The sequence below is a fragment of the Lepidochelys kempii genome, chromosome 25 (assembly GCF_965140265.1).
Source record: "Lepidochelys kempii isolate rLepKem1 chromosome 25, rLepKem1.hap2, whole genome shotgun sequence".
In the NCBI taxonomy this organism is placed as follows: Eukaryota; Metazoa; Chordata; order Testudines; family Cheloniidae; genus Lepidochelys; species Lepidochelys kempii.
In genome coordinates this window covers 8,906,172-8,918,770 of record NC_133280.1, presented here as the reverse complement: position 1 = coordinate 8,918,770, position 12,599 = coordinate 8,906,172, and the positions used below count along the sequence as shown (strand labels likewise).

At 55.5% G+C, this 12,599-nt stretch overlaps 1 protein-coding gene across 1 annotated transcript; it reads left to right on the top strand.

The window, feature by feature from the left end:
- The first annotated feature begins 1,131 nt into the window (after positions 1-1,131).
- On the top strand, positions 1,132-8,163 carry TMIGD2 (transmembrane and immunoglobulin domain containing 2). Its single transcript, XM_073324405.1, has 5 exons — positions 1,132-1,174; positions 3,450-3,827; positions 5,728-5,766; positions 6,274-6,369; positions 7,863-8,163. Exons 1-5 carry the CDS (start codon positions 1,132-1,134, stop codon positions 8,081-8,083), a joined length of 777 nt encoding a protein of 258 aa, XP_073180506.1. The 3' UTR covers positions 8,084-8,163.
- Positions 8,164-12,599: the final 4,436 nt, after the last annotated feature.

Here is a 12,599-nt window from a genome sequence, read left to right as displayed (position 1 = left end):
ACCTCCTGGGTTCTGTTCCAGGTCTGGGACAAGGGGCGGTCCTGGTGATCGATAATAAGACAGAAAATATTGTAATGCCACTGTGTAAATCCATGGTACGTCCTCACCTTGAATACTGCCTGTAGGTCTGGTGCCTCATCTGAAAGAAGATAAGTTGGGGGGGAAGCACAGAGATATGGGCACCCCAAATGATTAGGCATGTGGCACAGCTGCCATAGGAGGAGCGATTAAAAAGGGTGGGATGGTTCAGCTTGGACAAAGGGGCGGGGGGATATGATGAGGTCTATGAAATCACGACTGGTGTGGTATAAGACGTGCTATTTTCCCTTCACCTACCGCAGGAACCAGGGGTCATCCAATGAAATCAATAGGCAGCAGGTTTACAACAAACAGAAGGAAGTGCTTCTTCACCCAATGTGCAATCAACCTGTGGAACTCCTTGCCAGGGGATGTTGTGGAGGCCAAAACTGTAACTGGGTTCAAAAATGAATTAGATAAATTCATGAGGACAGGTCCATCAATGGCTACTAGCGGAGATGGTCAGTGATGCAACCCCATGCTCTGGGTGTCCCTAAACCTCTGGCTGACAGAAGATGGATCACTTGATAAATTGTCCTGTTCTCTTCATTGCTCTGAAGCATCTGGCATTGTCCATTGTCAGAAGACAGGATACTGGGCTGGATGGACCATTGGTCTGACCCAGTATGGCTGGTCTTATGGTCAGAGCACTGAGCTGGGAGTCAGGATGCAGGACTCTGTTCTTGGCTCTGCGGCTCGAGTCACTGGGTGACCTTGAGTTGGTTGCTTCTCTGTGCCTCAGTTCCCCTATCTGTAAAATGGGGGATTATATCCACCTTAACCCATTAAAGTGCCCTGAGCTCCAGGCTTCATTACTGGAGATCAGGGGCCTGGCTGGAGATGCCCTGACTCTTTGCTCCCCCGCTGAGTAGGTCATGCTGGTGCTGGCGTAGCCTGTGGCAGGAAGCTCCGTCTCTGCACGGCACAGAGGTGGGGAGGGAGGTTAGAAAACGCGCTGTCTAGATCTCAGCCGGAGGGTCAGCCAGAGACTTAGCAGCTGGTGCTGGAGACAGCCAGAGAGCCAGCTGAGCAGAGCCAGCCCCACAAGCTGCAATGCAGAGGCTGGGGGGGTGTCTCCTCCTGTTGGTTTTAGCAGGTGAGTGCCCGGTGCTATCAAAGTCCCTGGCATTTAGGGCTCAGCTTTGCGTGATTTGGGTGCGCACGCAGGGCCTGCTGTTCAGAGATTTCCAATCCACCCAGCCCGCTGGATCCCAAAATCCCCACGCGCTCTGCAGGGCCAGGACAGCTCCAGCCCTGCTGCCAGGCGGGGTTCGGGGATGCCCCAGCCAGCTCCAGGCCAGGCTCCAGGAAGCAGGAGGCGGGAGAAGCCCTCTGTGCTGGGGAGAGGCCATGGGAGATACGCACCTTCCCAGAGTCAGGGATTCATCACAGCTTCGCTTGCTACCCGTCGGGCAGTGGTACCACCTAGGCGCTCTCGAACCAGGTCTGGGTACTGCCCGCCCTGGGCTCTCTAGCCTCATACAACCAGGGGCCCTATCACACCAGACACTGCTCACTCCCCAATCCTCTCTCAACACCTACTTTACGGCTGCCGGGCGAAGGGAAGGCCGGGAGATAGGCAAGGGAGAGGGGCATGTACTCCCCACTCCCCCCAACGCTCCATCGGACAATGCGGGAGGCCGGGATGGGGGGGGGGGGGGGCTCTGCTCCGGCAGCCTCCCTCCTTTCCGTCCCCAGAAGCAGCAGCTGTTTTGTCTCGGCTTCTCCCTGGGGATAATTTACTGCACCCCTATCTCCCGCCCCGCCCCGGCCTGCATAGCAACCTTTGTCCCAGCACCTCCTTTGTTCCTGCTACTCTGCTCGGCTACAATCCATCGCCCCCAGGACTCTCCAGCTGGCGGAGTGAACCCCCCTCCCCTCCGGAAGAGGGAGCGGGTCTTGTCCCTTCCCTCCCTCTGTTAACTCAAGCTGGGTAATTTGGGGGTGCTCTAAAAGACACCCCCTGATTTATTCTAGGACTCATGCAAAACCTATAGGACTAAACTTCCATCGGGCTGGTGAATGCTCTGGGCCGCCCAATACGGCCTGCATATTCTCCCCTGCATATTCCAATCCTTCAGTGCAGCCAGCACGTTATTACTAATTATGTCTATTACGGCAGGGCCTAGGGGCCAGCCAAGATGGGGGCCCACTGTGCTGGGGGTGAACAAACGCAGGGGATTAGACAGTTCCTGTCCCAAAGAGCTCACGAGCTAGGCAGAATGGACCCAGGGTCGAGGAGCGTTCGCCTTCCTGGGTTTCCACATGAAACTGCTGGGGAATTTTGGACATTTTGGCACCTTCCAAAAATTTGGGGGAGTTTCTGACACTTCTATTTGGCAATTCGAGAACATGTCTGCCCTTTTGTCCTCGATTTGGGGGGAAAAGCGTTTCCAATATTTTCCCCGGCCGCTTCTTTGCCCCCTCCCAACCCATGAGATCTACAGTGTGCCATAAAAATTGCACTCTTGGCCCATGGTGGCCCCGATCCTGTGAATGACAGCGGGCAGGTGGGCTGTGGTGCCCAAGCAGCACCCAGCTGGAATCAATGCCCAAGCGCCGTCAATCACAGAATTGGGGCCACGCACTGGGCACGCTCCGGCCCTGGTCAGTCATCCAGGGACTATGTATTCGAATAGTCCCAGGGAGTTCAGTGGGGCTGCTGTCATACAGAAAGTTAATTAGAATCATTACGATGTGTATCCTTGGAGCCCGTACCCCACTGTGCCTGGCACAGCACAAACACTGAATGAAAAGTTGGGTGTGAACACCGTCTGTGCAGGATTGGGGCTTTTCTCAGCCTCCCCAGCAAGGGCAGGAGCACCCGGGGGGTTTAGGGGTTTTGCAAAACCTCTGGTCCCCTTTTTGAGGGCTTTGGGTTTAATATAATTTAACCCTCCCCTCTCAACAAATTCATTTCTAAGTAACCCTAACTCTGGGCTAAGCCGCCAATCCGGGGCTGGATTCTGCCCTGAGCGATGCCTGCCGAGGGCTAACGTAACGCGCCAAGCCGAGCCCGAAAGTCATCCCCGCTCTGCTTCTGGGCGAGAGAAACACAGGAGAGGGTTTGAGCTGCGGAGACAGGATCGAGCCTTCAAACCACTGGTGCCAGTTCTTCAGGGGAAGGATGTTCTGACAAGGAAGGGGACCTGGGATCTGTGACCCAGGATGGCTGGTTTGGGGTTCAGTCTCAAAAGCTGTTCTGGTGGGGTCCCCAAGGCCGCAGTTGGGATCTCAGAACTGGGTTCCCTATCTGTGAAGCACAGGTGGTAAAACCCATCTTTGGGAGGTGCTTTGAGATCCATGGTGGAAGCGCCTCTGTGCGGTTGCTCTTGGTGGAGTTTCTATCTCCTGTCTTTTCCTCCCCTCAGCCAGGAAGGAAGCAGGGACCCTGCAAGTGAGGCAAGATCCTGCCCAGATCCTGGCCCCCCTGGGGGGCTCGGTGGAGCTGTCCTGCCAGATCCACGCTGCCCAGCACTGGGAGAGGCTCCGTGTGGAGTGGAGGAGGGAGGGCGCCCTGAGGGCTCTCTGCCAGGTCGTGCTGGACAACACCAGCGTCTCCAACTGCTGCAAGGGCATGGAGGGTTGTGATGACGCCCGCCTCGGCTTCACCTGGCACCCCCCTAAGTTCACCCTGAGGATGGGCAACATCAGTAAAGATGACGTGGGGCAGTACATGTGCGTAGCCACCGTGGAGATCCCGGTGTATCTGCAGGCCGAGGGCAACGGGACGATGCTGAATACCTCAGGTAGGGGGGCAGGGGCGCTGCCAGGGCAGGGGGGGCACCTGCAACTCACTCCCAGTGGGGCCAGTGGGCCTGCTCCAGAGATCAGCACCAAACAGGATCAGCCCCTAGGTGAGGGTGAGGAGGGGTGAACTGGCTCCAGGTGGATGGGACAGCGTCTGAGAGCACTGCCCGGTCCCTAGGAGAAGGGGGAGCTGTTCTCTACAGCCCCTCTTACTGGGAGAGCCCCTCCCCTCCCCCTGGCTGCACCCCACAGCGTGGTGCTAGGTGGGGGTCTCTCCATCCCCCTCCCTGGTCAGACGTTGAGTTTCTCACTTCCCATCAGGGCTGCATTTCCGTTCACATGTGCCACCCACGGTGCAAGCTGCCGAAACCACAGCGCGAGCCGCCCGGGGCCCTGCATCCTGCAGCCCCCTCGGTTGCCTCTCTCTTCCCCTGCCCCCTGTGGGCCCCTCTGCCCCCGTGGGCTCTGCACCCTGTCTTCTGCCAGCCTCCTCCCCGGGAGCTGCGCACCTGCTTCTCTGCCTTGTGGCTCTATGCACACTGCAGACCGTGTCTCCTGCAGGCCTCCTAGGGCCACCACCCGAGCACCCCCCATTGCACCCAATACCCCCACCCTCTGAGCACCCCACACCTCACTTTATGCCCTCTGCATCTTCTGTGCCCCAACCCGGTACCCTGGGATGCCTGGTGTCCCATGCACTCTTCCCCTTGTGTGCCCCGCCCACCCTGTGTTCTGCCCCCTCGCCCCTGCCCCTCGGGTACTCTCGCTGCTGTGTTCAGGTTTCGCCTCTAGTCTGAGGTCTCTGTCTCCTGCGGCATCCAGGTTCATCTCCTCTAGACGCGTTAGATTTCACAGGGTTCGCTCTCCACCCCCGTTTCCCAGCCAGGGGTCCCTGAGCAAATAGGCATTGGGCCCATGCTGGGAGTGGCTCCCAGTTCAGGGCTGGCTGGAGCCCTGCAAACACAATTCCCCAGCCGGGCACCCTCTGGCCAATGAGTGAGGAACACAGATGGCCTGTGTGCTAATTGCTGGGTGGTCCCCAACGAGCTCCCTGCAGCTGGCTCGCCGGGTCCCCAGCTGTCCAGCCCTCTCAGCATCCCTTGGGGGGCGGGAGGGGAAGCCAGGCCATAGCGTCTGTGCCCCACGCTCCAGCCAGCTCCAGCAAGGGGATTGGCCTCAACCCTGCCCGTCACGGGTTGTGATGAATTTCCCTCGCGCATCCCATCGTTGCCACGGAAAGAGCTGATGTTGCACTGCGTTTCCATCCGAAGCCAGTGTGGCTAATCTAACTCACGTGCCCATCACCGTGGCATCTAGCAGCCCAGGGCATGGTTCAGGAGTAAGGCGGGATGGTCTTCAAATAATTGAGGCCGAGTTGCGGCCAAGACGTGGAAAATCATGGCAAAGTAATCATGGGCCTTTATTAATAGCGGTCATTTGGAGAAGCCGGAGTAGACCTACTTGTTTAAGAAAAAATTGCTGGAATGATAGAAACACTCAAGTCTTATGGGATGCCTGCGAATTTCTTTGACACCCAGCCCTCACACTATAAAATTTGGAAGACTGAAAGTCGTAACACAGCTGGAGTTCGGTCGCCGTAGCCTTTCACCCTTCACAGGTGTCGCGTGTTTGTGCCATGCTAATGGCACACTCGAAAGGTCTGCGAAATGGTGCACCGGGCAAAGAAAGCGACTTCAAATCCAAATGGTGGTGGCGTGGCGGAGGGGGGCGGGGGGGGCCTCACATGGCGGGAGCCGTGATTGCCACAGGATCGTGAATGAAATAGGGCTGTCTTCCGGAGCGCAGTAAGCCCTGGCCAAGGCAGCCCCCTTCCCCCAGGATGCAGAGCAAGGGGGCTGGGGAAGTTGTGAAGTGACAGATGTTTATTTCTCTCGACAGCAGCAGACGGAGGAGGTTGGCTGAGGAATCACAGCAGAGGTGAGAGGCATTAAACCTGCAGGATTACACCCGCATGGGCCCAGGGGACCCCGGAGTCACGCCCATCCAGACCTCCCCCACTTTGCCCCTCCAGGAGACCCGGGTCACACCCACCCAAACCTCTCCTGTGGCCTCCCGATCGCTCTTTGCTACACTTGGACCCCGGGTCAGAGCGTCTGGGCCAGGCCCTTACTGCGGCTAATGAGCCCTTGAAATTGATTCTGGAACATCACTTTGGCCTCCAAAGCCGGGAGGCCCCTGCCTAGCCCCCACTGCCCACGCCTGGCCCAGTGCCAGGCATGTCCCACGGCAGCGAGCTATGGAGGTGATGCCCCAGCAAGGAGCCTGGAGCAGAAGGAGTCACTGCCCGGGCCTGCGGGGCGAGTGGCAGCATGAGGCCAGGCCAGCACTTCCCCTCGGACGGGGCTCCAGGAGGGGGGTGCTGGGGACGGGACGGGACAGGGTGGGGCCCCCGGAGGGGCTGATGGCTCTGTCCGGCTGTTTCAGACCTCGTGCTGTGGCTGGGCCTGGCTGGAGTGCTGGCCGTCACCACACTGCTGCTACTGCTGGCCGTGATCTGCTGCTACAAACGCAGAGATCCAGGTAAGAGCCCCCGGGGGACTCCCGCTGCAGCTCATGTCCCCAGGGATGGAGCAGGGACCCTGCCCTCAGCAGTGGCTAGCTGTCTGAGAGACCCTGGGCCTGGGGGAGGTGTGGCGAGCATCCCCCAGGGATCTGTGGCCCCATGGGCCACCTCAGTGAGCGACCCCCTGCCTGTGGGAGTCACCTGGGCAGAGATCCCAGCTGTTCTTCCTATGCTGCCAGGGGCTGGCTGAGCAATGCTGCCCTCCAGCGGCTGCAGACGGCAGGGACTGTTAAAGAAGCTGGGTCTACACACAAGAAGCTGTGTGGTTAAAATCGCCCCTTATCCCCAGGCACGGCAGGGGAGTTTCAGAACCACCTGCTGGGAAGCTCCTGCCCTGGCCCCTATCCCCTATCCACTGCGATACAAGCTTCCTGCGTTCCCACGTCTCTGAGGTGCTCAGCTGGTGCAAACCAAGCAGGGGCGAGCTGGGGTCTGCACTGGGACGGCAGACTTCCAGCGTGGTGCTGATGGCTGAGGGGATGCTCCTCTTCCACCAGGCAGAATCCCAGTGGGAGGCCAGTGGGCGCAGAGCGGCTAGAGGTGACACCCCTCCTGACCGCTCCTGGTTATTAAAGGCTGCAGCGGGTATTTCCCAACAGTGGAAGCCGTTAGCCCTGGGTATCTTGGACGGATTCCTTTCTGCTTCTTGAGCCCCCTGCTCTGTCTCATCCACACACAGGGCCCTTTCTCATTTCCTGTCCTAAGCGGCCATCGTAGGGTTGCTGTGTGGCTGTTAAACAGCCGCCATGTCCTGCCCCAGAATGGGTTGCACTCCAGGGGGCAGGAGAATGCAATTCTTGGGTACCGCATTTGGAAATAACTCTGAAGCTCCTCCAGGAGGAAAAGCTGGGGGTAATAGAAGATCATTTCTCCTGTGTGTTTTGCCCCTTTTGCCTGAGTGGGCCCTGGCTGGGTGTTTTCCAATCAGAGGAGATTGATGATATGAGTCAGGTATTTCTCTGGGGCAAGCCTGTTTATTTACAAACAATGTCCACAAAGTCCTGTTTCCCTGAACACAGTAGGAACAAACAACAACAGGCAGCTTGCTTGCTCATAAATACCAACCCTGCTTTTCCAACAAGTCCTTCCCACGGAGCTCTCTCTCACCCTTTCAGCACCTTGCTCACAATGACTTCTCTTGATATCTGCTGGTTTTCTGCCTCTCTCACATACATAGCTTGCCAAGCAATCCCCTCACCCATGCGTTTGCAAGCAGTCCAAGGGAAACCTCTCAGACAACACGGCTTAACTCTGCACAGGTGTTGCCAGATGGTCGATTGCCTTGGGCGGTGGCTTCTGTTGTCTCCCATGATCTCACACCACAAAAGGGCTTACTTGCTCCTTCCTTTTAGGCTGAAAGAAGTATGCTTGGCACACTCAGCGGCTTTGACCAGGTCTGCTTGACGGCAGCCATTAACGCTTTCCGGCATAACCTCTGTTTGAAATCCAGGGCAGGCAATCTACGTGAATGTTCTGTTCCGCAAAAAGCAAGAGGAAAAGAAAGACGGTGCCCAAGCCAGTAGCGAGACAAAGCAGAGCAGCCTCTACATCCAGGAGTTCCAGAAACGGGGGCACAACTGGAGGCCTCCAGTTGCAGAACGGAGCCCTGGCCCCATGAAAGCTTTCAAAAAGGCCTCCTTCTTCAAGCAGAGGACAACGGAAAGGCCATGAAGATCCGTGCAGCGCTCGGATGCCCCCAGTCAGAGCCCTGCCCACTCTGCTTCTAAGGTTCTAACCCTGCCCCTCTCCAAATGGACCTTGGGGCTGCCTCTCACTGGAGTTAAGTGCCGCCCATGCGCTCGGGGCTGCACAGAGCACAGCACGAAGAGGGTCCCTGCCCTGCTGTGCTTATGATCAGAGAGACCAAAGTGGGGAGACTGGGTGCCCAGAGGGAGGAATCGCAGAGGAGAGTGTTTGGTTTGTTTGCTGTGGCCAGGGGGGAGAGGCAAGTGCAGAGCGGGGAGAGAGGCCAGGATGGGGACAGCGTTGAATCTGAATCCTCTTCTCAACGACATTCAGGTGCTTAACCTCCCCCTCACTTGGTTTCAATGGGAGTTAGGCACCTAAATACCTTAGGCAGCTCTGGGCCTTGGAGTCTTACAATCCTACCGCTCCTCCATCAAGGGAGCACAGGGCCTTTCCCTCCATGACCTCCGGGCCATTCAATGGGAGTTACCCTGAAAGGGAGGAAAAACCCTTCTGGCCAGGAGGAAATCTGTGCACCGGGGCGCAATCCTGCCTCTATGGCAGTCAGTGGCAACGTTCCCAGTGAGCTGAACAGGGCCAGGACCGTGTCTGTCTGTGCCCTTTAGCAAGTGAGGAGCCAGACGCGAGGGGCAGGTCTCTTCAGCGGTGCCTGGAGGTGCTGTGCTAGGGAGCTGCCCAGAGGCAGCTTGGTCAGACCAAGGATCCATCTAGCCCAGTGTCCTGTCTGCCTACAGTGGCCAGTGCCAGGTGCCCCAGAGAGAATGAACAGAACAGGGAATCATCAAGTGATCCATCCCCTGTCACCTGTTCCCAGCTCCTGGCAAACAGAGGCTAGGAACACCATCCCCGGCCCATCCTGGCTAATAGCCACTGATGGACCTATCCTCCATGAACTTATCTAGTTCTTTTTTGAACCGTGTTATAGTCTTGGCCTTCACAACATCCTCTGGCAAGGAGTTCCCCAGGGCAGCTGTGCGTTGTGTGAAGAAATACTTCCTTTTGTTTGTGTTAAGCCTGCTGCCTATTAATTTCATTTGGTGACCCCTAGTTGTGTTCTGAGAAGGAGTAAATAACACTTCCTGATTTCCTTTCTCCACACCAGTCATGATTCAACAGCCACCTGCTAGCGTTGCCCAGCTGGGCTGACGGATGGCACGTGTGCTGCTTCTCATTCAGCCCTGTGGCTTGGTAGGGGAGCCCTCTCAAGTCGGGGACTAGCTGGGATGCCCACCGGGCTGGCCGGGATTACAATGTCTCGGCGGACGGGCTGCCAGATGACTTGTCCATGGCGACCGATGAAGAAAACAGCGAGGAAATGTCGCAAACTCTTCTCCAGACTGTTCATGCGTAAACGGCGTTGCAGTTTTGGGGTAACTTTATTCCCCTTCGGTGCTCCCTCAAGGGCACCTACTTAAGGTTTGCGGCTCTTAGTGGTGCCTCTTTCGGGCGGGGACCTGCGTCTCTCCCCCGCCTGACTGGGGTTTTCAGGCTGCACGGCTCCCGGCCGTACACTGTGATATCCGAGCAAGTTGGTCAGCCTGCAGGCCAGCGCTTGGGCTTTGCTTTCTGCCTGAGGGCTATAAAGAGGGTGGCCAGCAGTTATAAGTTACCAGCCAGCTCTGAACAAGCACCTTCGTTCTTAAGGCAAAACCATTACAGAGTAAACCTAGAAAGACAAGTTGTCGTCACCCATCAGTCTTACGGGGCCCTGGGAGGCCAAGGTCTTTCCAGAAGGGTTGGGGCCAGACGCTCCCATCCTCTGGCTGGCTCAGAAAGATGCCCTGAGGAAGTTTAAACCTAGCTTCCTAATACCAAAAGACCTTTCTTTGTTTGTTTAGGTCTGAAAAAACCAGTTTGAATCAGTCTATTCCAGCCTGGAGTTGGGGGGGGGGGTGTTAAGTAGACTCTGGAGGTGTTTATAATCAAAGTTAGGGTGACCAGATGGCAAGTGTAAAAAATCGGGATGGGGGTGGGAGGTAACAGTTGCCTATATAAGAAAAAGCCTCCAAAATAGGGACTGTCCCTATAAAATCAGTACATTTGGTCACCCTAATCTAAGTGATTCACCTTAATCATCCCCCACCGCTTTGCCTTCCTGGACACCGGCCCTGGCAATGGCAGCCATAGGTTGCTAAATTTGGTTGGACCTATTCCTGGAGGTTTTGTCATGTGACATCATCTTTAATTAAAGATTAATCATTACTTCCTGGAGACTCCAGGACAATCCTGGAGGCCTGGCAACCCTAATGACATGCCCTGGCCCACAAGTGGCACGTACGCTGTTCATACCTTGTAACACAATATGGTCTCCAAAGATTGTGCATTCAGTTGCAATATCTGTCACACACTGTATGTAATAAGCATGTTGCAAGGCAACCTTGTCTAGGGGTAGAGCAGAGGCCTTGGCTCGGAATCCTGGCTCTGCCACTAACTCACTGTGAAATCGGAGACATCACCGTCCCTGTTTGTGCCTCAGTTTCCCTCTTTGTGACGTGGATATAATTCCTACCCACTTTTCTAAAGCACTTTGAGATCCTTGGATGAAAGATGCTTTTGTAAATGCAATGTTTTTTATTACTGTTATAATTATTGTCTGTATTATTTATGGTTTTTTTCTTCTCAATGGATTCTGTAAAATGGACAGTAAAGCAAAGTTGTCCGAATGCAACACTGTCCTTTGGAATTTGTCACGTCTTGAACTCTCTGCCCACTTGTTCAGATGCAGGCCGGCTTTGATGGCCTTTTCGAGTGTGCGTCTGACGTCTGTATTGTTAAAAGAAAAGCAGGTGTGTTGATCAAACAAGCAAAGCTGTGGATAGTTTTAGAAGGCAGGGATTGGGTTTAACGCTTTTTTCTGCCTCTTCTGATGTATAAAGAGGACCTGAAAGTTGAGCTGGGTGACTAATGGATTTTTCAATTCACTGGTAATTTTGGGGGGGGGAAATCGGATCAAAATGATGACAACATTTTTCATAATTTTTCAGCAAACCAAAAAGCTGAAGAAAATTTCATGTGGAAGTGAAATGTTGCGGTAAATAAAAAATTTTGCCCAGCTCTACCTGCCAGGTTTATTTAAAGAGCAATTTTCCCCGTTTCTTGCTTACATCAGGTATTGAATTTTTTCCTTCCTAGTTTCCTGGAAGCCTCTCTGTAGAAAAAGGAGGCGGAGAGTATCATAGATACCAGGGAAGTGAAAGTTGAGTAAATGAGAGAAGAAGTGATGTTTTTTCCAGCCTGATCAAAAGTATTTGGGTTTTGTTTGATTTTTGTTTACGTATTTAACGCAAATGCCTAACGAATAGCTGGGTGGAAAGCTCTCTGAGTTCGAATCACTGTCCCATCTGTTCAATGACAGGCAGAGAAAGCCTTGAATACATATCTCCAGCTCTTCCCAGGAGTCCTCCAACAAGACAAGGGAAGACCAGACTTAATATTTGTAAAGCTCAAACACACAAAACCACATTAAAATAAAACATGTGCAGGCTTTATAAGGGGCACTGCCCCATTTGCCCTCCTGATGCAGGAGTCGTGGGATGAAATTTAAAGGCCACGTCATATAGAAGGTCCGACTCGATGATCAGCATGGTTCCTTCTGGTCTTAAAATCTATGCGGGCAGCTAAACTTGGAGACAGAGGGGCCAGGGGGAAGAGTCTCTCTCTCTCTCTCTCCAGTGGCTGGCTGCAATACTGAGGTTTCTTCTGCGAGGGATTCTTACCTAGAACAGAGCCGTGGGCCATCAGTCCAGCAACGGCTGATTCTTAGCTGTATGGAAAGCCCAGGAATGTCTGGCTAACATGGTTCCTGGATTCCTGGCAGGGCCCCCCCCCCACCACTTGGATCCAATCAAGCCCAGCAGTAACATACACCGGGGCAGTCCCATGATCTGGGGGGCTCTCTCTGGGCCTGCATCAGGAAGCACAGCTTGGCTGGACCAGAGGAGGTGTCCATGAGGCTTCTCTTTGTGCTGCGAGAGAAGGTAACGAGACTGAGGCCCCCCTTTGTTTTCATTTGGCCAGCGGGGGCCTAAGCCCCGCACCAGGGGCCTAAGCCCCGCACCAGGGGCCTAAGCCCCGCACCAGGGGCAGGATCCTGGGGCACATGGCTGCAATCGAGGTGTAACAGCATGCAAGGCGAGAGCCAACGATGGCATGAGCACCTCAGCCCTTGAGCTCTGAACCGTCATGGTCCATTGCTTTCACGCTGCCCCCGCGCTGTCAATGTGCCATGGGTCCCCGACGGCCCAGGGGCCCTGCAGGAGCTCCTCGGGGGGCAGACTGCATCCGGGCCGTGGGAATCACGCCTGCAACATGGGGGATTGGCACTCCTGGCTACATGCCCAGTGCAGACGAGGCTGGGGTGGACCACGTATTCCAGCTCACGACTGCGCGGCACCGGGGCCTGGCGATCCCTGCTCCCCCGTCCTGCCATCTCCAGGCTCTATCCTATGCCATCCTCAGCCCAGGTGGCCGGGTGGCCAGC

Bases quoted from the DNA above. Each gene is read 5' to 3' on its own strand.
- TMIGD2 (XM_073324405.1), top strand. From the start codon at position 1,132: ATGCAGAGGCTGGGGGGGTGTCTCCTCCTGTTGGTTTTAGCAG. The intron at 1,175-3,449 runs GTGAGTGCCCGG...TCCTCCCCTCAG, and splicing joins CCTCCTGTTGGTTTTAGCAG to CCAGGAAGGAAGCAGGGACC. The intron at 3,828-5,727 runs GTAGGGGGGCAG...TTCTCTCGACAG, and splicing joins GACGATGCTGAATACCTCAG to CAGCAGACGGAGGAGGTTGG.